At 44.8% G+C, this 22,893-nt stretch overlaps 1 protein-coding gene across 2 annotated transcripts in view; it reads right to left on the bottom strand.

Annotated features, from left to right (window-relative positions):
* Positions 1-1,308: 1,308 nt before the first annotated feature.
* The window catches only part of Ntf3 (neurotrophin 3), a 66,729-nt gene continuing 45,144 nt past the window's right edge, over positions 1,309-22,893 (bottom strand). The window contains exons 1-2 of one of the 2 annotated variants that reach the window (XM_023562169.2): positions 11,076-11,165; positions 1,309-2,413 (exon numbers count right to left, since the gene is read on the bottom strand). In XM_023562169.2, coding sequence (XP_023417937.1) covers positions 1,619-2,413; positions 11,076-11,087 — 807 coding nt within the window. In that variant the 5' untranslated portion in view covers positions 11,088-11,165 and the 3' untranslated portion in view covers positions 1,309-1,618. Of the gene's footprint in view, positions 2,414-11,075; positions 11,166-22,893 lie in introns of those variants that run through there. The other variant, XM_003463303.5, reaches the window with a different exon arrangement.

The raw sequence follows: 22,893 nt of genomic DNA, 5'->3' as shown, positions 1-22,893 counted from the left end.
ATATTCTTAACCAATGTACCAAAGTCATAAGTTATGACTCTTTGCTTTGTCTATTTTAATTGTTCATATCATGTGATGAGCCAACCCATGTTCTATATTGGGTATGGGAGGTTTGGGGAAAATAAAGCACAGGTGAACTTTAAATAAAGGCAAGGAAATTCACATCAGGCTCAGGATTTTAGGATGGTGATGGCATGGTCACCCGTGATATGACACCCATTGACACCACGCACCTCTGACAGATGGGGGATGAAGTTCTCATTCTCTAGCTCCAAGATGACGAACTGCTTCCCAGCTCCTTAGGAGATACCATTTCTGTTCTCTTTAGTCCTTCCTGGACAGGAGAGGTTATTACCATAGTGACCCCTTGGCAATTGTGAACTCCATAGTGGGCACCAGAAAGCTCCTTTCCATTAGGATGCTTAACAGATCAGGTTGAAAAATGAACAACAAATGGTAGTAAGGTGGAACACAATACTTGGGAAAGGACCCAGAAGAAGGGAAAGAAGGGGCAAGGAATTTTCAGATGCCTGCTCCATGCTAGGAAGTTCATACTGGTCCTTCCATCTGGTCAGGATCTAAGAAATCCAGGCTCCCAGAGCCTGCAAAACCTGGACAAAATCCCAAGAGACAGAAAGACATGTCTGAATTCCAACGGGTCATGTGGCTGGAGGAGGGGCTACCAGAGCCTCAGGGAGCCACAGGCCAAGAGGATCTGTCGTGAGTAAATTTATTTTCTGTGTATGGATTGTTCATGAGCCATTTCAGTTTGCTTCTGGGTAGCCATATAATGACTGTGTTAACAGTTTGACCCTTTGCTCCACAAAGTAAAACAAAAGAGTAAGTATGAAATAAAGAAATGATGGTTATGAATACTTGGATAATTTTTTCATATGCTTCTAAAAGGGTGAAAGCAGTTTACCAAAAGCAAAACAAAACCAAAGGGTAAGGGAAGTGGGAGAGAGAGAGAGAGAGAGAGAGAGAGAGAGAGAGAGAGAGAGAGAGAGAGAGAGAATCTAACAACAGTTAATACCCAAACAACAAATGTGCTGAAAAGAAGCTTCCAAAACTACACTACAACCACCAGGCTTGTTGTCCCTGCTGTAAATCTTAATTCTAATTGGCATGACCAAGAGCAGAGAAGGTCAATTGAGGCCCTCATTGTGCGCTTGCTGGCTAGGATTAAATGTTCAGCTCAAAGCTGCAGGGTATGATTTTTGATGGAGGCCATAACATAATTAGCTAAGCCAACATGTAATATACTGGAAAGAGGATATAACTGTGTTTATACACAACTCTGACATCATCTGATTTTAACAAGTTTACTAAAACGACAGTCATGGCCTTGACAATACTGAATTCAAAATACTGGTGTACACAGATTTTACAGGTTTGCTTCCTAGAGTCGTATCACAAAACAAGGTTAACAGATGGCAGAGGCCTGAGGGGAGGCAAGCACACTGATTTTATTGAGAAAAAAGCTTATATACTGTAGGGTTGCTGAAGTTTAATAAATAAAGGTCAACTCATAATATATAAAAACAATATAAACATTTATATGCTACATGCATATCATATAATTTAAAGTAATAATTTATATGCGGGGTGAGATGCCAATTCAGGTTCTTCCGATCTTTCTTGACAAGGCACACACACAGGAGGTGTCTATGCGGATCCAGCGCCAGCCTACAAGTTTGTTGTTTTCTGAAGTCAGTGCCCGGACGTAGGTCTGGGATGTTTTGCACTGAGAGTTCCAGTGTTTGTCATCAATCCCCCTGCAACCGTTTTTGACCGGCCTGGCTTCTTTACATCTTGTTTCATAAAAATATTGTTTGACAGGAGAGTTGCCGGTTTTGATCTCCCCCAACACTGTGACCTGGTGTCCCCGAATGTCTATGGCAGATGACTTATCTGTCACCCACAGACTCTCACTGTCACACACCGAGTACTCCCCTCGGTGACTCTTATGCTCTGCGTACCGTTTCCTCCGTGACGTTCTGTTGGCTGCCACAGGGTTGCCCACATAGTCCTCCATGAGGTACAAGGGAGGGGGCTCCAGGGGCGTGCTGTGGCTCAGCAGGACCCGGGGGGAGTTGTAGCGTCTCTGTTGCCTCAGCAGTTCTGTGTCCGTTGCAATCATTGGCTGGAATTCGGATCTGGCGGGCTCCCCCTGCTCCGGCCCTCGGGGGGCCTCTGCTTTCGGCAGCGTGCTCTGGTAATTTTCCTTAACGTCCACCATCTGCTTGGAGAGCTTGTTTTTCAAAATATCTGCCTGGATCAGCTTGATAATCAGGGAATTGAGCGAGTCTTCCGGCAAACTCCTTTGATCCATGTTGTTACCTTGGATGCCACGGAGATAAGCGAGAAATATCACATAAAGCAAGATGGACATCACCTTGTTCACCTGTAAGATCTGAAAAGGAAACGCAGGCATTACAGCAGGCTGTGGCAGCTGAGGCCCTGCATTCCTGGTACTGACACTTGAGGTTCCGAATGGCCTGAGATGGCCGAAGAGAGAAGGTACCACCATCCCAGGTAAGCAATAGGTTCCTCTCTGCCCATTAGGAAGGGGCAATTTATGTCCTCCAGCCTTGGGACATACGGGAGGACACACCCAGCTCTTATGAATCTGCTATCTTCTCTAGACAGACAGCACCAGCTGTGCCTGTACTTGACGTCTGCCTTATCCAGCAGCCTTTGAGGGTGTGCAGATGATGTCCTGACACTTTAACCACTCCATAAAGCTGGAAAGACAATGCACTCTCTCCTAGCCAACTAGGAAGTCCCTAAACCTGAGACATATGAGTGAGTAGCTACATTCCTTTAGCAGCAGCAGAGCAGTCAAGCTGTCTAAAGAAAAAAAATTCTATTGCTTCCCAACCCCAGCTCTGAGTCTTTTGAAGGAACACACTGAAGCTGGGATCTGCATCAGCTGTTCCTATACTGTGGTACCAAGCCTGGCACAGTCTGTCCTCCTGCTGCTGCAAATGAATATGTAGGGCCTTTCCCCATGCTGTGAGGTAGCCTGAATCTCAGGATGCTACTCCAAGCCCTCAGACACACATGCATCATGAGCTGCCCAGCTGATCTGATCACCCTCAGAGACCTTCTTCTCCAAACAGCAGCCTTGCAGGCACAGCCACTTCCTGCAGAGGATGGAGAGGCAACAACCCCAGCTCCACTTAACGGGTTACAATAGCAAGAGGCATTGTGGGTTCATTTCCTCCCCTCTGGATTTTTTAAAGTTTCCATTACAAACATTTCTTTTAGTGGTTCTATTTCTAATTCGACTATCTCCTTGTTTAAGTGGCACTCGAATCCATCAGCACTCTCCTTCTGTTGCCATAGTAGAATCTCAACACAGGGCTCCTGTTGAGTCCTGGTGGAATTACAGAACTGATCTCCAGACACTTTCCCTGCTGGTCTCCCCTGCCCTGTAGCAGAGCCCAGATTTTCCGAGGGTTAGCACAAGAAGCAGATGCTGAGGTGGAGAGGGGTGTTTGAGCCAGTGATCCCAAGCTGCAGCCTGATTCATACCCCTGCCCTTGAGTTATTCATTCTTAATTAACATTACTGACACCTCATCGGCTCCCAGAGGCCCATCATTTCCTCTTTTAAGTTCTGCCTAAACATGGAAAATAAAAATGCTTCCCTTGGCTCACCTTTGGTATTTTCAGAAAGACTTTATTAAATCTAGAGGGAAAACAGATAGGAAATAAACAAAGTGGATAAGAGATTTAGAAAAGCAGCCCTACTTCCTAATACCATATCTGAGCCTGTCCTGCAGATTCACAGACATAACCTCTTTCTTTGTTTCATCTGAAGATCTGCTGGCTCTGTTGTCCCCCAAGGGCCAACAACATTGCAGAGACTATGCTGGGACTTCCTCTTCCTGGCTCCTGGCCTGCTTCTGTGATAAGGGGACCATCTTCCTTCCCTGGGAACCACTCTTTGGACAACTGACTCCTTCAAGGTCAAAGCTGAGGAGTCTAGTATGGTCATCCATCCCTAGAGAAAATTATCCCAGGAAAGTGGTTCCCACAGGATAATTAATTTCCTCTTCCCTCACTCTGTGCAGAAGTGACATTTTCTTCAATATTGCAGGCCCAGCAAGATGAAACTTGAACATAAAATGTAAGGCAGACAGGCAACTAAAATCACCCCTTAACCACCAAAAATACAGCTAAAAAAAAAAAAAAAAAGAAAAAAGTACTAGCAGTCTATAAAAAAAATTTTATAAAATATGCCCAGAACTCAGTCAGTGTAAGGCAAGAATACAGTCAGTATAAAGCAAGGATACCTGATTCTTTGTGGGAAACAAGGGGAAACACTGGTGTCAAGAGTTGATGTGATGTATAGGTCAGAAAGGTAATCACAAGCCTGAATTGAGGGAGAGAATGTGGGATGGTACTGGAGGATACAGGATAAAATAGGAAGAGTCTTTGTAGGTGGTGGTCTGAATGTGGAACCGAAGATTGTGAGTAGAAAAGCATGTGCAATCTAATGCCTTCCTTTTTGTGTTATTTGGCTGTTCAACACTCTTACAAATACCTGAGAGATTCAACTTGTAAGGAGAAAAGGGTTATTTTGGATTGTGGTCTTAGAAGTTTCAGTTTATGACTGATTGATTTTATGGCTTTGGAGCTATGGCAGCACATCACGGTGGAACACGGCAGAGAAAAGAGAAAAAAGAGACCAGGGTCCCACGATCTTTTCCAGAGATAGCCCCCAGTGACCTGAGATGCCTCCCTAAGATTCCATGACCTGCCAGCAGTCCATTTGGGGACAAAGCCTTTCTAACACATGTGTCTTTGGAGACATTCCAGATCTCAATATAGCAACTTCATAGATGAGACAAACTTGAACTTCATTTTAAAGATGAGAAGCCACACAGGGAAGCGAGAGGTGTTCTTTGCACTCTAACTCTGGCCTCTCACTTTTATGGTAGTGACTGGGTCACATGCTTCACAGTCCACGGTCCACCCCTATTAAGGATTCAGCTTCCCAAGTCCCTATACCTCCTGTGTCTTCTCTCAGCCTGTTCTCCAAAAGGTTCTGTTGTAAGTATAGCATTTCCCCCAGCATCATGCAGGTTAGTGTGGGCCTGGCTTATTTCTGCATCTATACTGTTTCGTACCATTAAATCGAAACACTTATAGTGGTGATCTGGAGTCAGCTGTGAGAGTGAATCACATACACAAGCCTTCTTCAAAACCCAGCAGGCTTCTAGCTTTTTTTCATAGAAAGCAAACCCAAAAACGTTGCTAATTGAACTCCCCAAAACACACATATTTGAAATTGGAGATGACCTCTTCATTTTTACAGATAAAGAAATGGAGAATTACAGTGGTGGTAAAGTCAGATTGCTAATTCATGACAGAGTATGCCAGCAGACACTTGGACCTTGAGTTCAGCAAGTATCATGTGGCCTGCTAATCAACTAGAAATGTGAGATAAACATGAACCTAAAGTTTCTGTAGCAACAAGAGGGGCGGCAAGCCTGCTCTCATGGCATGCGCACACGCAAGGGCCATGCATCTGGAGAATTCCTTCCCCTCCATGTGGCTCACAGCAGTGTATACCAGCATCCTGGCCACAAGTCTTTCTCCCAAATGCTTTCAGGAGCTTGACTCTCAGACCAGCCACACTGGTGGGAGGAGAAGAAAAGAGGATCACAGGATTGGGAATTGGAAGCACAGAGAAGGCAAACATTAAGGGAAGCAAGTGTGGGGAAACGTGAGGGGATCTTTTACAGTATGTTCATTTCTTACCCATCTCCTCAAGTGGGACTTTCTAGGGGTGATTTCCCTGCAGGGGCATGGACACATGGAGGCGGTGTCAGCTGGACCCAGCCAAGCCAAGGCAGTGTGTCTCTGTATGCCAGAGCTCACAGTGTTTTGGAGGGTCCTAGTACAGGCAATTGCTGTGTTATTATTACCCACAATGCTAATTGCTGTGTTATTATTACCCACATGTCTCCTCTTCAATGATAGAGACCATGTCCTTTTCATCCACACGTTCTTGACACCCAGCACAGGACCAGATAGGTGGCAGAATTTCAATGTCTGCTCACTGAGCGGGCGCCTGTGACAACCAGGACCCACCCAAGGCACCACTCACTGACTTGAGAGCTGCGTGGGCTTCTGCCAAGCCTGGTTTTTGGAAGCCAATCAACTCTGCCTTCTTTTCCCAAAGAAAATACAAGCCCTGGCTCTAAGCAGGCCATGGTCCCCAGGCTCTTCTTGGCTATAATTAGAAAAAGACCTGTTAAAGACCTCAGTAAAACCCCCTTCCTACCCTCTCCCCAGTGCCCACTTCCCCTGCTCGGAGTTTTCCCAGATCTCGACCAACGTGCACATGCTATTTTCCCCACTTAAAAATGCTTTCCCACATATGGTGTTTTCTCAGTCCCTGGAGCAACATTCCTACAAGGTTTCACCATCTCTCAAAATACTCAAAAGAGAGCAGTTTCTGATTCCTCCTTTTGGCTCAGTTTACAATACACACAGAGGGTTTTTGGGTATCCAAGAAAGCGGCTGAAATGGAAAGGGAAGCTGGGCTGGAAAGTGGTACAGGAGCTGAGCCCACAGTAACCGGCGTCTGTCCTGTCACAAACAGAGATGATCTGCTTCCTTCAGGTTCCAGATCACCTCTCCAGGACAGTTGGTTTCTCTACATTGGACCAGATACTCCTAATCATGCCCCGCTAGGCTCTTCTTGCTTCACATGCACAGAGTATATTGCTAGCCTGTTAGAGTGAAAGCATTGTGAATAACAAAGCTAGTCCACATACTGACATACGCGAAACCTTTGATTCTGGTAACGACCTCACCGAGGCAGGTGTTTTTACATATCCCATTCCAGATGGAAAGATTGAGGTACAAGAAGGTTAAATAACTGACTAATAAACAGAACCTGGATTTGGGTACAGTCTGGTGCTAAGATCCATGCTCTCAATGATTATACTCTGCCACCTCTCTGTCTTTTCTTCTCTTGATCATCTAGAGCATTTATTTCCAGGGGAAGCTCGAGTTCTAAGATTGGAGCCACAATGGCTGCCATGAGCACCTTCCCAGGAAGCCATAGACCTACACAGGGTTTCTAGAGACCTAGGCCACCACTTCTGGTTTCTCCTCCCTAGATTCCTTAGGAAAACACTGCTCATGAAAGCAACTAAAATTCACCTGACTCCTGTGACCAGGGGCCTGATGCCCTCTGAGGTTACCTGTCCCTGCAGAAAGCTTACATTGTAGGGGACAGAACATTGCACATAGCCTCTCATATCCTGGGTAAGCAGCCAGCCCTGAAAACATGGTGACTTTTAAAGAAGGCAGAAAAGTTCTGTTTTAGCATTCCTCAGAGAGGAGTCATGAAATAAAATATGAAGGCAATTTTTAGTTTGGCAAATAATTAATATACAAATTCAAGAGATGTCATTGTTTCTTGTACAGGCACAATGATCTGAAGGCGAATACTCTCTCTGGCTGGGGTTGTAAAGGACACTGTCCAGCTAATTCTTGGGGGATGTTGTGTGTCTGCGACATGGTCTCTGACTAATGCTGAGGCTCCAATGCTTGTATCCTGCCAGATAACCCTAATATCTTGCTCAAGAAGTGGAAAGGGAGAGAGGCGGGAAAGCAATAGATTTAAAGTAGAATAACAAAAGGGAAAGGAATGTGGGGAAATATTAAACAAAGGCCATATAAAAGACCAGCTGAGCTTGTCCCCCGAATCTGATCTGCAAAATTAATTCACATTGGCTTTGCTCAGATCACAGATCCCAAGGCCTCAAAATTAGTCAGTGGGGCTACATGAAGATGTTCAGAGCCACAGCAGGGCTGGGAGATGGGAGAGAGAGAGCCTAGCGGAACCTCCACTGGAGGTTGGTCTGGTTTTGGTTAATCTCTTTATTAATGATCCGGAAGCAGGAGAAGGGGGAAATGGCAGATTAATTAAAACACATAGATGACACCCAAAGGGAAGGTGGTGCGGACCCCAGTGAGAACAGACCAATTAGCTGCAGCCCCCCGAGGGAGTTGGCAACCTGGAAATAGCAGGATTAGATTCAAACTGGAAACACGCAGGTCAGCTCACTGGGGGAGAGGCGCATCCAAAACCAACACGAGTGGGAAGCACTCAAAAAAGGAAGAAGGGAGGGGGCAGCTTGGAATTGCAGCAAGGAGTAAATGAGAAGGAAACGCATAGGAACTGGCTGTGGGGCTCAGGGCTGTGACATTTCCTTCCCGGCCAGCTCTGTGTTCATCCATTCAACTTGGGATGCCGCTTGGGGCAGAGGAAAAACTCTGACATGCTTTTCCTGCTCCCCTTTCCTCTTCCCCTTGTCCTTCCCTTCCTTATTCTCTTTCTCCTTCTGTGTGTGTATGTGTGTGTGTCTGTGTGTGTAATATTAGGGATTGAACCTATGGCCTTCGCACTGAGCTATGTCTGCAGGTATTTTTGGGGGGGGTTGTTTTAATTTGAGACATCATCTTTTTCAATTGCCCAGGATGGGCTTAACTTCCAATTTGCCAGCCTCTGCCTCTCAGGACTCTGTAATTACAGGCGTGTGTCACCATGCCCAGCTGACACACTTCATCTTATGAAGCAGGATACAAAATTGAGAGGGCAAGGCACAGAGCCATGATCAAACAGCAGGCTGGCAACTGTTGCCAAAAATACCAATGCACATGCTCTGAATTCATGGAGAACCCAAAGTGATGCATGATGCAGACAAGAAAGTACCACATGCTCTGCCTGTAATTTAGGGCAAATTCATCTGATGATCCCTGAGCTCTGGACAGGTCTGCACTGACAGGTAGGAGCAGAGCCAGGAAAGTAGCTTCCTATCCTGTTCTTTAAAATCTCTAAATCTACACTGCCTCCTCTTGTTAAAACCTAACACTTAAAACACTGAGTTCCGAGTGACATGGTTAATTTTGGCTCAAGGATCTATAACAGCACAAAGCCCACATGGGTCATGAGTGCTGGTTTCCCAGCAGAAAAGGGTACACAGTCAACAGAGGAAGCACCTTCTAGGATGAAACAAAATAAAACAGAGAACCTCAGAAGGCTAGATCAGCTGTCCCAGAAAGAAATGAATGGGTCCTTTCTGGGGCCGTATCACAGCTAGGGAGCCCTACATATAGGGGCCTATGTCCTTCAAGAAGGCTGAATGCACTGAGATCAAGGTAGAAAGCTGAGAGCTTGCTCTGCACAGCTGCAGGGAGAGGAATTTCACATTGTTCAAAATACACCCTCCTCCGGCCCCAAGGCAGTGAGAAATGGAAGGTATGGCACATGTCAAAACAATGTGCACCAGCAGCTCCCCGGAGGAAGGTGGGACACTTATTCCCAGGCCAAGGAGCACTTTGGATTCACTCCTTCTTGGCAAAGAGATCAGAACGGAGCTTGGTTTGCTGACACGAGCCCCAGGAAATGCAGGTTTACTTTATCCCGAGGATATCACTAACTCCCATTTCATGGCCTGAGGTGGACAAAAAAGGAACTGCAGAGAAAGTGAGTCAACTCAGTGACTGGCCATAATGGCATTAATCTAGTAAATTCAGTTTTAATTGTTTGGGGCATTTACATGCATATACTGCTTTGCATACAAGTATGCACATGCGCGTGCACACACAGGCAGACACATGCATACACACACACCTGGTACCTACCATGATGAGGATGAATGGATTACAGTCAGCTATTTAATAAGACATTTTCATTTGGGGATTATTTTCTTGCATGTAGGTTAACTCCATTTTGCAAACACACAAAGGAAGATTGCTTCAAATATAGACAGCTGGAGATACAAGGAGTACTGAAGAATGACTTTAGCTGCAGAGCGTAACTTCTTCCATCAACTTTTCTGTTTTAAATATCTGCCTTGTGTTTGAGTCTGGTTTATGTGTCAAGCACTTTGCCTGCAAAATGCTACACATCACAAAGTCATACTATTACAAGGTAGGGGCTCCTGATTTTAATAATTATAATAAATATAAAAATTATAAGTAAAGATGAGAATGCTGAGGATGTTACAGATTATCTATCTTGTCTATGCAGCCAAGAATGAAGCTCAAAATGACAGAATAAAAAGTTGGTTTTGTTGCAGTTGGGAGCTTAGGGAAACGCCAAAGCACGACTTCCATTTAGTTCACCTTCTGGGTGCCTCTTCCCAATCGAGACCACAGCTGGCTTGGCAATGCCTAACCTTTCTGTGGACTTACCATGGTTGCAGAAGCAAGACTGGAATCAACAGACCATCCTGGTTTGGCCCTGAGAGGACTTGGCTGCAGGATGGGGTTGGAGGTTGAGCCTCCCCCTCAGCACACAGCCAGCCTCCTGCCATGAGGGGGAGGTATTGGCCCATGGGGGCACTGCCTGTGGTTGGCTTTGGTCTGGGTGCCCTCAGTCTCCCAAAGCCCTTGCTGCGTGACAACTGCGGGGACTGTGGCAGTCTCAGTCTACACAGTGTGGCTCCCTCTGCACACTACAAACCACCATCATTCACCTGAGCACATTTACAAACAGGGAAATTGAGGTATAGAGGATGTCGTGTGATTTTCTGAGCCTGTTCTTACCCACTCATGTAATGATACTAGGATGTGCACACGGAAAAAATTAATCTTCCCTCCAAACTGGAGTGCGTGGCAGGCACTTACTAAACATTATGACTTCCATCCCAAACAGTCTGGTGATTTTTCTGGGCAGCAGGGCAAGACATAAGACCAATCCAGAGCTTGTCCTCTGAAAGCAATTTTGGCACGAACCCTCTGAACCCAAAGCTGTCTTTAATCACAGACACAAGTCAAAATAATCACTTGGAATAACTAACAGCTAACCTTCACTGAGCCTCAGCATATGCTAGGCTTTGCAGAACATTTTACATGGATTATCTCAATTAATCCTCACAGATACGATTATTATCCCCACTTTGCTGCTGAGGAAACTGAGGTTCAGAAGGATTAAATAAGTTTGCTCAGGATGACTCACATATCGAGGAGCAGAGCCAGGGATTCAAACCCTTGTCTGTGTGACACCCAGGGCCTTAACTTTTAGCCAATATTGCTTAATACCTCCCAATTCATTCCGAATCCAAGGCATCTGTCACTTTGGTGCGGCGATCCAGGCAGTGAGCCTCATGCCAGTATCAATGCTTCTTTCCCTTTTTTAGAGAAAGAGATTGAAGTCAGAGCTGCTGAAATGTAAAGAGAACATCTCACAATCTAATGCTGGCATTGCCCATTTGTGGCGGCTGGAAAATGTCACTATTCAACAGGCTGCTAGTAAGATAATATTTAGTTTATAAATATTCTTTTCCTCCCTTTTTATTTGATGGCAAAGAAGACCAAGAACCTACAGATTTTATTTATAAAGAGTGGCCAACTTTTGAAAATAAGACAGATTTCTGAATCTTGTAAATTATAGCATATTTGTAGCTGATGAAAAGAACCAAATAATGTAGACTTGGCCAGTCACCTGTTTTAATTTATTAATGAAATCAACTCCGCCATTCACTAGTTTGTGACTGTAAGCGAATCACTGCTTATTTGGGGGACTCAATTGCAGCAGGGGTGCAACTTGTATTTGTAAGACACACACAACTCAGATCCTTACCTATTGACTCTCTAGCATGCCCCCACCACGCATCCTGGTAAAAATGAAAATAAAGAAGACCTACCCTTCTAAATGCCATCTGGGAAGACCTTATCATCCCTGGCTAAGAATTACATGTCTTCCTGCAAGTGGCCTTAATTATTCTCAGTCACTGACCCATTCAGAATGTGACCAAAGCTAAAGACTTTTCCGCTAAAAACATCCATATTTATATAAAGGAAAATTTTTGCAAAGAAAGATTCATGGTGCTTTGCAGACTTCTTAAAACCTCAACATCAACCTACAGATTCTAGATTCAGAATTCATAAACTAAAGAATTTCAAGGGTTCTCTCTAGCTGGAATACCTTATGCCTTGATTACTTTATACATATCCTGAGCCAGTTGCTCAGGACCAATGATCTCTATTACTGGTCTTACTTTCTAGTCTTTCCTGTTTCTCTGTCTGTGTCCCTCTGAAATTCTGGAGCCCGGTGTTAGCATTGAAATTTACTAAGATTCTTGTATAATGGAAGAGTATGGGTTTGCCAAAAGGAAAAAAGAAGTAGTGAAAGATATAGATCTAGAACCCAGCTCTCCAGTACTGTATACTACACACAGGGCAGTACTTGAAAAAACACAGGGAAGGAAATCGGCCCATGAGTGTGTCCCTCCCAGCAAGTTCTAGGTCATACTGTGAAAGGGTTAGGCTGGGGCTGTGGCAGTCTGCCCCGCAGAAGCAGAATCCTTCCCTTCCTCTTTTCGTAAGTGTCTGTAGAATATCATCTATGCCCTCCGTAGATGTTTGGGAGTGTGAGTGTTTTCCTTTCTTCTTCTCCAGCTGACTGCTCTTTGACTGATGGCTTTGCATCCCTGTGACCTCCCTGATCCTTGATTCCTCAAGAACATCCTTCATGAAGTTAGAAAATGCCAGTTTCCCAAAGGCTTCTTTCTTTTCCAGCCAGCTGCCAGGATAACTGAGGCATGCTCTGCAGTGACAGTGGCTGTGCAGACTCAAGAGAAGATAACATAGGACAGTTGTACAGCACTGGCCTCAGGAGACACCTCTGGAGGTTGACAGAGAAGGCTTAAACATAAGCAGGGACTATTTTAATATATTAGACAGCAAAAGTGGGTAAATCACTATTATTATTTTCAGGGCTGGGAATTGAACCCAGGGTCTTCACACTGAGCTACAACCACAGCCTTTTTCTCCTTGAGAAAATGTCTCACTAAGTTGCTAAATTGTTCAGGCTAGGCTTGAAGTGGACTCTTTCTGTTTCAGCCTTTCAGAGTACTGCAGTTAACAGCATGTACCATGATGCCCAGATTGGGTAAATTCTTCATAAGAAAGTCTAGTCAAAAAATGCATTCTGACCAGATACTGTGTACATGCATGTTTGCTACTAACTTCTGATACTTCTCCCATGTAACAAAAGTATGTATGGTCCCTCTCTTCAAAGGGTATGGGCTTGTGCTTCATTTGGTCAACAGTAGCACAAATATCAATATGTAATTTCCAAGGGTAGGTCATAAAAGGTCATGTGTCTTTGGCCTTGCCATATAGATGTGGGTAGCTAAGGGTAAAGAAGCCACCATGTTGGAGACGGTTCCCTGGACCGACCAATCGAGTCTAGCCTAGTGATAACTGACACAGACCTAGTCCTGAAAGTGAAGGTGACCTCGATGACCCAGATCAGCCCATCCACCAGCCAAATTCTACAAGGTGACCTCTGTCAAGGCCACATGGCACAGAAGAATCACCCAGCCCAATTCCACCCAAATTTCTGACCCATACAATAAAGAGAAATGATAAAATAGTTCTTGCTCCAAGCTACTACATTTTGGGAAAGTTTGTTACAGAGCAAAAGATAAGCAAATACTCATAGACAGAAAAATTATTAAGGCCTAGAGGTGTCATTTGTATTTCAGTGACAGTGACAACATTTCATTACATTTGCTCAGACTGTCCATAAGAAATTCCTGGAGGATGGATTGAATATGAATCTCTGGGGTCATTCTTGGTGCCTGAACAAGTACTTGGAGCCAGATCATGAAGGACATGGAAAGTCCCCTTCTGTCAGTTGCCTCATGTTGGCCTCCAGCTCAGATTCTGTGATTCATGGTCCTGAATGTGAAGAGACAGAGCAGAGGTGGGAGTCATCCTCTGCTCACTGAGACTCCTTAGGATGTGTGCACATGTGTGCACAGTAGGTGTGTGTGAATGTGTGTGTGTGTATGCATGCATGTGTGTGAGTATGCATGTGTGAAAGAGAGAGAGACGGAGACAGGCAGGCAGACAGACAGACACAGGAAGAGAGGCACAAGAAAGTGGAGTATTACACACAGAGGTAATTTCAGCTGAGCCATAGTCCTATGGGAAGAAAGGGCAGGATAGGAGAGAGTGCTGTCCCAGAGCCTCTGCCACTGCAGCTCCAGAGAGAGATTCAAGTTAAGAACCCCCCAATGCCACACCACCGTTGCCCCAAGCTTGTTAAATCCTGCACTATCTCCTGTCTCCCTGACTTGTTGAGGGAAGGGGCAGGCCGGTGCTCCTGACATGGAGGGATCACGAGTCAGCAGTCCCAGGGAAGCATGAAACATGGGAATTCAGTTTCAAAGAGCTTCATGGCAGAGTGCCACAGTGGGCCATGAAACAGATCATGTTGGCACATGACCTGTGGCCTTGTCCCAAGAGTGTCTGGGGGCTATATCCAGTGTCATTGTCATCAGAAGCTGGAAAGAGGAGGACACTCAAAGCACTACATGGGCTGCTGGGCAACAGACAGGCATTGTTTGTGCTTGTGTGGCGTGTGTCTATACATGTTTGCGGTGTGTATGTTGGCATATGTGTACATGATTCCATGATGCTTGTGCATGTATGTGGCATGTAAGTCTGCTTGTGGGTGTGTTGTCTGAGTCTAACAATGTGCTCCTGTGTATGTTGCATGTGTGGTGATGTGTTACTTGGTGGTATGTGTGTATGCAGGTCTGGGTATGCATGTGTGCATATGTCTGTAGGTCTGTGTCTGTGTGATGTGTGTGGTGTGTTGGGAGGGGGTCACTGAGAAGGAAAGAAGACTCATAGATTGGGCGAGCAGGGTCTCCTCCTATTGACCCACAGGGCCACAGTGAGCACTTGGGCAAGTCTGCTCCCAGCCCAGGGCAGGCGTCAGTTTCCTCTTGTATACAGACAGGAAACTAGCGTGAAGCACCCTGAGATCCTTCCAGTTCCAGCAGTTAGCCTATCTCAGTCTAAAGCCAGGCTGTGGTCTCCCTAGCACAGGAGCAAACTGAGCCCTGGGTCCCTCTCATCTCCCAGGCCTCCAATGCTGCCTCCCCCCACTACCTCACAAGGCTCTCAACAACAGTGGGCTTGCCGGGTCCCAGAACAGGAAACTTGTAAGGACAGGCAGTGGAGCAGCCCCAGAGATAGAAAGAAACTCTGGGTCAAGTTTGCATTTCTCATTATTTCTCCAGCCCTTCTCGAATTCCTTTTGTTTAGAAAGCTCCTCGAGTTTCCGAAGGCTCCCCTCCCCCACCCTCCCCTGAAAACCCTAAGAGCTACTCAGCCTGTAACCCTTCCGGATAACACGTTCCATATGTTGGTCACTCTGCATGAGCTGTGCGCACTCACTTTCCCGGTCACCTCTTCCAAGGTCTCCTTACACTGCCTCTTCCCAGAACAATGCCCCAGCTCACTCTGAGGCCCCCTGTCCAAGAAGCAGAGGTGGCACCTGGGACAGGCACCCTCTCTACTTTTCCTCCTGGTAGCTCCCTCTCTGGATTCCTGCAGAGTTGCCTCCCTGTGCCCCAGAGCCACTGCCTCTGCTCTCAGCCGCCTGTTGCCTGCCGCCAACAGCTGCACGGAGTCTAATTGAGCAGTGCCCTGACTGAGCTTGCCACGTTATTTGCTTAGAACATGCTTTTATAGCGAGGAAACACAGCATTCTATTGTCTTCTTTTCCCACCCAGCTCCCCTCTCCTCTTGCTCTCCGCTGTGGTAAATAAAGGCCCAAGAGGTTTTTCCAACACAACTTCCAACACTCCTTTTGTGGGTGCAAAGAGACCCCCATTTCTTTTGATACTTTTTTGGTGTTGAGCTTGTTGGCTTCACAGCAATGCTGAACACATCCTCACAAGATCTTATGGGTTCCCCAAAGCCAAAGGGAAATGGGCCTAAACAGCTTTGGAGGGGCTGAACTATAAGGGGTGAAGAAAACCTCAAAATAGCCAAGAAAGCCTGGGGATTCTTGCCGTTTCTCTCCCTTGGAAGCATGGTGATCCTCAAAGGGTTCAGACCCTTAGGGATACTCCGGGGATCAGGCAGGAGACCAGAGCAGGTGGAGCAAATCTGAGGACCCAGACACCAGACTGACAGCATTGAGGGTCTTCAGGCGGACACACAGATCTCAGTATGTGGCAGCGAAACACCTGGGATACACAATCAACTCTCTTGAAGGAAGAAAAGATGACAGCTTGAGCACCTACTACAGACTAAGTATTATGGTTGAAAATTACTTCTCACTATCCCTGGCTTTTGAAGAGACAGAGAGAGTTAAGAAAACTACAAAGAGAAAGGGCATTACTATTTTAAAGCTGAAAAATCCAGGGTGTAGTGTAGGTGAGTGAAGGGCTGAAAGTTGTCCCAGCTAGAGGTAAAACCACAACTGAAGACCCTGCTTCCTGACTCCTAAGCCTGCACCTTTCCTAAAAGACACTAATCTCTACTATCAAAGTCCTAGAATTCAGGACAAAACACATCCCCATAATCACCAAAGAAGTGGGCATCTCACATGCATAAGAATACAGTCCATACTTTTTCTATCTTTACAACATGTGATGCACCACTTTGCACAAATTATTTCCAAAGCTGGACAGCTGCTGGCTTCAAGAATATGCCTCTTGTCCGGGAGAATGGACAGATTCTGCTGTTAGCTCACATTCTGGGTTCATTGTCTCTAATTCTAACTAGAGAGAAGCCTCCCAGCCCCATCTACTACTTTCCCTCCTCAGCTCCCAATTTTGGCTCTATTTAGTCTGCACATTAATTGTATTCTGGAGATCAAACAAGTTAAGCAAAGGCGAACACTCAACAATAGCTGTATTAAGAAAATGGCAACAACAGTGAAAGAAAACACATTTGATGATTGTTTTGGATGATGCCTGTGAGCTAATGAGACAAGTGAACTAATGTAATTGGGGGACCTGACTTCAGAAGCTCTAATTATGCTGATGGCTTTGGCAAGGACTCCTGCGATTCGGTGCTAATAATGAAGGATAGGTAGGAAGCCAAAGATGGGCGAGCATCTACCATGACACTGGGACGGGCCAACAAAGACCTGATGAACTGAAGCAGGAGACTTGAACCCACTTAGCAAGCAGGAACTTCTGCCCATCACACTAATTCTTCGCCCAGTGGTAATGGGTAAAATGCTAGCACCATCTTTGTTAAGAAGCTTTGTTTTGTTTAGTATAAAGGAACTATAGTGAGTGTCCAAGCATACAGTCAAAATAGCCAGGTTAACTGGATTTACTGTAGAAACTGCCAAACAGTTCCTTCAGGACATGAGAGCTGTGCCTCTAAACTCTCTGTCTGAGGAGTCAGTGGGGCCATGGATCTATGAAGGCAGCTATGACCTCCAGCCAAAAGCACTGCATCACATGGCTGGTGGGGAAGGATGGCTGCTGTCTGTGGTCAAACCAAAGAGTGTGGAAATTCTTTTTCTTATTGGCACTGATTCAAAATGTAGAACTTTTGATCCTTTAACATGATACATTTCAATTCCCTTCGGTGACATTCATAATGTAGTTGGCTAGTGCCATGCTAACAGAATTTATGATGCATAGACTCCTCCAAGAAAAGGAAGAAGGAGTCATTATAGCTTTGCAGGTGGAGCTCAGTTTGTTCCCTAATTTTGCTTCTGAAAAAGGTGAGTGTAAATCACTTTGTGAACTGAATTACATTTTAAAACTCCTAGTTTGCAATTAAAGTCTTCCTATTGTGAATTTCTACTGAAAACAGTGTCTAACCACTATTCAATTAAAAATATTTATACAATGAACTAGTTTGATCTTAAAAGCACACCTGTAAATGTAGCACAACAAGGCTGTAAATATATTACAGTTCCATCCCGAACACTGAGGCTTTGAGACTAAAAACTTCACCAAAGAAATAAGATAAATTCTTCAATTAACTTTTCAAATATCCAGGTGCCCTGTTAACTCAACAAAACTGGAAGGAGAAAGGGGGCTGGTATTTCAGTTTTCTTCTCAAAGGAACAGGAAAGAGAAGACAAGCAGTAATCACTCACTGTGATTGAAGGGTCAAGAATAATTGTAGCATCAATAATGGTGATCACTACCAGGTATGGTGGTGCATGCTTATAATCCCAGCACTTGAGAGGCTGATGCAGGAGGTTTGCTGTGAGTTTGAGGCCAACCCTGGCTGCACAGTGAGTTCAAGGTCAGCCTGAACTACATAGCAAGACTATATCTCAAAAGCAAAACAAAAAAACCAAACAAATATAGTGACAATCCCTGAGCACTAGGAATGGTGCTAAGAATTCCCCAATTACAAATCCAATGTATTCTACTACAAACAGAGAGCCCTGTGAGGCAGCTCTGACAGTTTCCAGTCTGTTACAGGAAGCCACAGGAGTCCCCAACACTCTCCTAGGAGTCTGGGAGTGCAACTCATGATTGACTGCATTAATATCCATACTGTAAAAATTTAAATATTCATTCTAGTACAATAAAGGTTATGTCAATTCAGGTTGGACTTTACAGCAAAATGAATTTTCTGCAGACTTAAAAAAATAACTGATTTTTAAGAGCTCTAATAAGAAGAGACGAGGGATGTGTGTTCTATTTCATCAGTGAAGAACCTAAGCCCAGAGAAGAGATTTTGCCCGGGGTCTCCCCATTGCCTGATTATAGCTCTCAGAAGAAGCAAAGCAGAGATTGAAATCCAGGCATGTCTGGTACTAGACTAGCTATGTACTCGAGCATCAGGCTGCATCCCAGGGACTCAGACACTGCAAACCCCTTACAGTTTTCTGAGGAGGCTAAATGAAATTGTAACTGCATAAACTCTTTTCCATGTTCAAAGAACTTTCCTTATAAATACATTTTCCTGGAGAGATCATCATTCCTTATTATAAAAGTAATATTGGCGTAATAAAGAATAAATAAAAATGTAATCAGTTTTAAAGGATTCTATCAGTTCCTACAATAATATTTATGTCCAACTTTTTAAAAATTACACCTGAGGGTTTTCTATGCATTGCAGTTGAGATTGTTTAATATGTATCATTCTGTAACTTTCTTATTTCATTTAGTATTACAACTGAAGCTGTTTCCTAGCATATTAAAATTGTACCTAAACAAAATGTTGCTGATTGTATAATATTCTATGATATAAAAATACCATAATTTACTGGATGACATCCTCTTGTTGGACATTATTTCCAATATCATATCACATGTGAAAAAATAATACGAGTTGCTCACATGAGAATTCTCTCAACTTTCTATTCTATCTATAATTTTCTTAAATGTACATCATTAAGGTGATTGGAAACTTGGCATCCAGACCAATAGTGTTTTAAAAGAGAGTGAAACTGAGTCACAAAACAGCAACTTCCTGGATCCCAAAATGGCTACACAAGTTATCTTCAACATGCAGATACAGAACTCTGGGATGTGTCTCGAAATGATTTTGAGAGCCTAATGGTACCAAATGTCTCTGGTGAACAGAATTTGAAGAAGCAACACAGGACCTCATGAATAAGACCTGGATAAGAAGCAGCTCTATCAACAGCTGCTGCAAAGAGCAGGGTAACCTAACAGTAGAGACCCTCATTACTACTATTGTAATGCCTTCCAAGGTGTTGACTGTGCAGAACTATTCTGCCAAAGCTCCCAGTTACATCATAGCATCCCTCCACTACTTTGTTACTCCAGACCACTTAAATTCCCTCACTGCTAACCCAGGGAGGGAGACACAAGCTTCCTGTCCTTGAGCTTCCTGTCTCCTTGTGAGTGGGCCTTTAATAGAGCTCTTTTTGTAAAAACCAGGTAGCATAACATTGGTGACTATCCTCATTGGTCACGCAGTCCTGTGGGCACTGTTAATAATTTTGTTGGGATAACAACACAGCAGCAGGAGTGCCCTGAATCAGTCATCATATGAGGTGACTCTGAACAGAGCCTTAACTTTCTCTGAATGGCAGTCGGTCTCACCACTGATTCCAACCATTCTCCCTCTTGCCCTCAGGCTGCTGTCTCCTTTTGTTCCACTTCCTTGGGCCCCATCCTAGCCATAATTTCAACCTGTTTCTCTTTTCAGATTTTCTTTCCTTAGTATATAATGTTCTGGTGTTTTCAGTCTTAAAGACAAAAAAGAAAAGGAAACAGTTGTGCTTTAACTGCAGCTACCTGGTCCCAGCTCCTTGGACACCTCATTTCTGACCTCCAATTGCAAACAGGCAGCATTTTCTCCTCCTGCCCTCAACACTAGCCCAGGACCCTTTGGAGCAACCCTTCAGGAAGCCATTGGATGCCTCACATCAAACCATCCTTTCCTTCCCTGACCCTTGAGTTGTTGGACATGGTTACCTCTCTGTGGGTGAGGATAGCACCCCTTAGAGTTTTGTCCTGCCTCTGCTTTCTCCTTATCTCCTCACTTCCTACTGCCTCCCCTGTGGTTAGGAATGCAAAGTCTCTTTCTCCCTGCTTACAGACAGTCTCAGCGCAGGTCTTTACTATACACTCCAGCTCCAAGATACATTGGCCATGCTAATGAGCTCTCCACTTGGAGGCTTGGGAGACCACTCCCGGGCAGTGTGTCCAAAGCTGAGTTCCTGCTCCCACTCTAGCCTCCTGTCTTTTTTTCTCTTGGAAAGGACAGTATCAGAAATCACATTTTCATTGTCTTTCTTTCCTACCCCTCATATCAAATTAATCTTTAATTCCAGTTGATTCTGACCTTGCCTAGTTCTAAAAACCCATTGGTTCCTCCATAGCCTACACTGTCTCTTGCTTGGATCACAACATGGCTTCTTCATGGATTTCCAGACCTTACTGTGCTGTCTCTGAACTTCTCTATCATTTCTTCTGCACACTGCAATGAAATAAATTTTTTAGAGCGGAATTAAATTGGATCACTTTTCAGCTGGAGAAATGCATGTTCTTCTCCATAACCTTAAGATAAACTGAGACTCCTTAGCACCTCTCTCCTCAGCATCATAGGTGCCACAGCGAGGGTCTTCAACCTCTGAACACACTACTTGAATGCTCACCCCTCCTGCCCCAACAAGTCCCCTGACTCCTCCCTACACAAAATGCTCACCTTCCCTGGTCTCTCATTATCCAGGGGACCCTGCTTCTGCATCACCTTCCTGCAAGGCTTCTCAGCACATACTGTTCTCTACAATCATCCCTATTCATGTCCATCTCCCCCTCAAAACTGTGGGTTCTCTTTGTATTTTGGTAACCTCAGCTCCTGCAATGATGCTGGCCCAGAGCGCTCCATAAGTGATTCTGGAAAACAGCTGGATCATAGGGATAAAATTCTTAAAGAGTCTAACCTTTGATGCTGCACCCTGACATTGTTATTCTCAGTGTTACCTCACACTGTCAAGTGTGTCCTCCTGAAATAGTGATGTCTTGCTCTCTGCAGCGGAGGTCCCTGCTATGGGATACTCACACTCTATTCAGAGTCCTGAGTGACAAAGCAGCCAAGGCAGATTATAAAGGAATGGATATAAGATTTATGTTTGCGAGGACTGAGTGGGAAGACTGTCGGGATGTTCTAGGAGATAGGAATGGTGTGAGCAAACTCTCCTACAGAAATGCATTCTCGCAGTTATGACACAGATGCCTAAAGCAAGACTAAAATTTCTTTCCAGCAGCTCCAGCCCTGCCCAGGCTGGTATGGTTGCTTTTCTTTGGGAGAGAAAGTAGAAAGGCAGCTTTCCTGTACCTAGAAAGGGGTACCCATACTAAAGCAGCAGGAAACCTAAACAGAAGCCCCTCAGGACCTGAGTCTCTTCTCACACCTTCAGCTGGCCAGACTATGATTCCTCTGACATGGTCTCCTGGCCCTTCTGTGGCATGAGATCAGGATGAGATGGGAAATCCACAGGAGCAGGACAGAAGACACAGACCCGAGGAGCAGCAAATAAAAGCAAATGCAATTTAATACCGTGGATATATTAGTCAGCATTCCACTACTATAACAAAACATCTGAGCTTATCAACTATAAAAGAGGAAAGGTTTATTTGGGTGGTCAGTTCTGGAAGTTTCAATCCAAGGTTATTTGCTCCACAGCTTTGATACCTCTGTCAAGGCAACATTACACAGCAGAAGTATGTGGTAAAGGAAGCTGGTCACCTCATGGCATGTGAAAAGCACAGGTATCCTGTAATCTTCCAGGGGACATCCCCAGTGACCTAAAACCTCCCACCTCTTAAAAGTTCCTCCACTTCCCAACAGAACCATCCTGGAAACCAAGTTTCCCACCTACAGGCCTCTGGGTGCAGTCAAGAGACTACCTTCATCACAGTGGGCACAGCCTCAGCCATGTCTGGGAAGGCAAAGTCCAGGCCTGGACATGGGAGGGTCTCCTTCAAGGTCAGGGAATGAATGGTAGCTCTCCATAGCTCCTGCATATCTAGCACCTGAGGACAAGGCCTGCATCTCATCCATCTCTGTGGTCCAGGGCATAACACCTTGCCTAGCTCACTTATGCATGTGGACTGCAAAAAAGTGACTCCCCTGGAGATGTGCAGTAGCTGGGAAGAGCTGAGTGGGCAAAAGTAAATGGCAAAAGGGGCTCAACTTCCTCACCACGACAGAATGGGAGGACAGTAGTGTGAAATGTAGGTCTGAATCTGGGGGTAGGAAGATGATTTTTGTTAAAACCATTTGAAAGGGGATGGATCTGTTTTCTATTTTTATTTTTGTGCTACTAAGGACACAACCCATGGGTAATCTATCACTGGGTCATATCCCCAGTTCTTTTTTCACTTTTAATTTTGAGAAAGGTCTTTCTAAATGGCCCATGTGAGATTCAGACTTACAATGCTGCCTCAGCCTCCCAGGCACCAGAATTACAGGTGTTTTCTACCATACCTTCTAGGGGCTGTTTTTGAATTAAATAATATAGATAAACACTCTGCTGTTGGGCCTCCTGGAGAATAGATATAGCTTACATGTAAAACAGAGAGAAAGAGAGACCCAATCTCCCCCAACAAAGAAGTTTGTGGAAATTTTCTGTTTTTTCTCCTTAAGAAAT

Source organism: Cavia porcellus, unplaced genomic scaffold (assembly GCF_034190915.1).
Source record: "Cavia porcellus strain 051 isolate PalLab524CR breed Dunkin Hartley unplaced genomic scaffold, mCavPor4.1 scaffold_27, whole genome shotgun sequence".
Classification (NCBI taxonomy): Eukaryota; Metazoa; Chordata; class Mammalia; order Rodentia; family Caviidae; genus Cavia; species Cavia porcellus.
The sequence above is the reverse complement of the archived record's forward strand: the minus strand, read 5'-3'. Positions and strand labels throughout refer to the sequence as shown.